This window comes from Tamandua tetradactyla, chromosome 9 (assembly GCF_023851605.1).
Source record: "Tamandua tetradactyla isolate mTamTet1 chromosome 9, mTamTet1.pri, whole genome shotgun sequence".
Classification (NCBI taxonomy): domain Eukaryota; kingdom Metazoa; phylum Chordata; class Mammalia; order Pilosa; family Myrmecophagidae; genus Tamandua; species Tamandua tetradactyla.
In genome coordinates this window covers 18,065,599-18,067,718 of record NC_135335.1, presented here as the reverse complement: position 1 = coordinate 18,067,718, position 2,120 = coordinate 18,065,599, and the positions used below count along the sequence as shown (strand labels likewise).

Here is a 2,120-nt window from a genome sequence, read left to right as displayed (position 1 = left end):
GTGGCATCCCTTCCCTCTGTTCGTTCTCATCATGTCAGAAACACAGAAGAATGAATGGTCACCAAATGTCTGCATTCTGCTGCATTAGAATATTTAGCAGACAAGGTTTCTAGACCCTTGTGGGACTTTGGTAATGCCAATCCCTAATTAGGAGGCCTGATATTGAGATCTAAGAGGGGATAAGAAGCAAAAGCACTTCTAAACCTTGGGTTTCACGAACACTTGTGGTTAGATTAATACATCTATTTCATTCCCCAGAAGTAGGATAAACATAATGAAACTCTGGGACTTAAAGATGAGGTGTTTCTGTGGTGTTACCTAATATTTTTGTCCTTAATGGCATATTAACTGTTTCAAATTATGTCCTTATATATAAGCTTTATGAATTTCATTAATTTCCAGTTGTGTGCATATTATCGTGGGTTAAGGTGATTGCTTCTGAACTGCCAAATCTATCGCTCATCTCAGAATTGTGACTTAGAAGTGTCCTCTCTTCTTTTGCAACCTCTTCAAAGCATCTTTAATGTCTCTGTTCCTCAGACTGTAAATCACTGGATTCAACATCGGAATGACCACAGTGTATAGGACTGATGCAATTCTATCAAAGCTGGAAGAACCACCAGTGCTGGAACTCAAATAGACATAGATAACTGATATGTAGAAGAGGGAGACAGCTGTCATTTGAGAAGCACAGGTGTTGAAAGCCTTAGACCTGCCTTTAGCTGAAGTGATCTTCATGATGGACTTAACAATGTAGATGTAAGATATCAGTATAATTAGGACATTTATTATCCCATAGGTTATTGTTAATATAGCAACGATGACTTGTACAAAAAAAGTGTCAGTGCAGGACAAGTTTAGCAATTGAGGCATGTCACAGAAGAAGTGGTTGATAACCCTAGGCCGACAGAAGTGGAGCTGAAGTAAAGCACACAATTGGGACAAAGAACCACAGAGTGCAGCCGAATAGGCTCCAAGTGCCATCTGACCACAGAGTCTGGGTGACATGATGGATGAATAAAGCAGTGGCTTACAAATGGCGGCATATCGATCATAAGCCATGGCAGTCAGGAGACAAGCATCGCTCAGTCCCATGGATGAAACGATGAAATACTGGACTATGCAGCCCACAAATGTAATTGTTTGCTGCTTCTGGAAAAAGGTGAGGAGCATTCTTGGGATTGTGGAGGTAACATAGCAGATATCTATGAAGGACAGGTTACTGAGGAAGAAATACATGGGTGTGTGTAGGTGGGAATCCATCCTTATTAAGATGATGAGACACAAGTTCCAGGTCACAGTTGTGATGTAGGTCACCAGGAATATAACAAAGAGTGCTGCTAAGATCCTGGGAAAATCTGAGAATCCCAGGAGGATTAAATAGGTGATCTCTGTACTATTTTCTTCTATGGTCATTAACTCAGTGTTTCTAAAATCAGAAAGAAAACAATGAAATATTTGCGGAGTCAGGTACTATGACTGCATCATTTTTGCACGTGTCAAGTTTTTCCTCAATTTATCTCTTGAAAATAAATACCTTGATGCTGTTCTGATGAGAAGAATCGATCTTTTAATTTTGAAGTAGTCAAGAAGTCACGACTCAGCAGTTTAAGATCCAAAATAATTTATGTGCTCCTATGAGAATTAAGATAATATTAAAGAACTTGAATGGAAGCTTAAAAAAACCTCTTCTATCAGAAATGCTATGATTATTAAACGTAAGGTAGAGATCTTTGGTTAAATTAAATGCTTTTATACAACTTTTAAATCTATATATAACTGTTATTTTATCATCATACCTGTAGAAGTGGCATCTTCCTAGAATAATTTTGAAATAGATCTTCTTTCCTAGATTTTCAATGAGATTTCTAAGATATGTTTTTTTTTTATTCTTGAGACTATTGTAGCCCCCTTTATGGTAACTTTTCAAACCACTACAAGTATATTTAATGCAACATCTGCAAAATGGCCTGAAAAATAGCATCATAAATTTTAATTCTGATAGATTTGGTATTGCAGAACCATGTGTACCCAGTAAGTTTATTGAACCAGTCCTCTATAGAGGACTTAATATTAAACATTCTAAAGATGCATTAGTTTAGTTCATTATTGACCTCACC

General features: G+C 37.1%; 1 protein-coding gene across 1 annotated transcript; it reads right to left on the bottom strand.

The window, feature by feature from the left end:
* Positions 1-477: 477 nt before the first annotated feature.
* LOC143645558 (olfactory receptor 5AN1-like) lies at positions 478-1,416 on the bottom strand. The gene has a single exon (XM_077114847.1). It carries the CDS (start codon positions 1,414-1,416, stop codon positions 478-480), a length of 939 nt encoding a protein of 312 aa, XP_076970962.1.
* Positions 1,417-2,120: the final 704 nt, after the last annotated feature.

Coding starts and splice junctions, on each gene's coding strand:
- LOC143645558 (XM_077114847.1), bottom strand. CDS start 1,416: ATGACCATAGAAGAAAATAGTACAGAGATCACCTATTTAATCCTCCTG.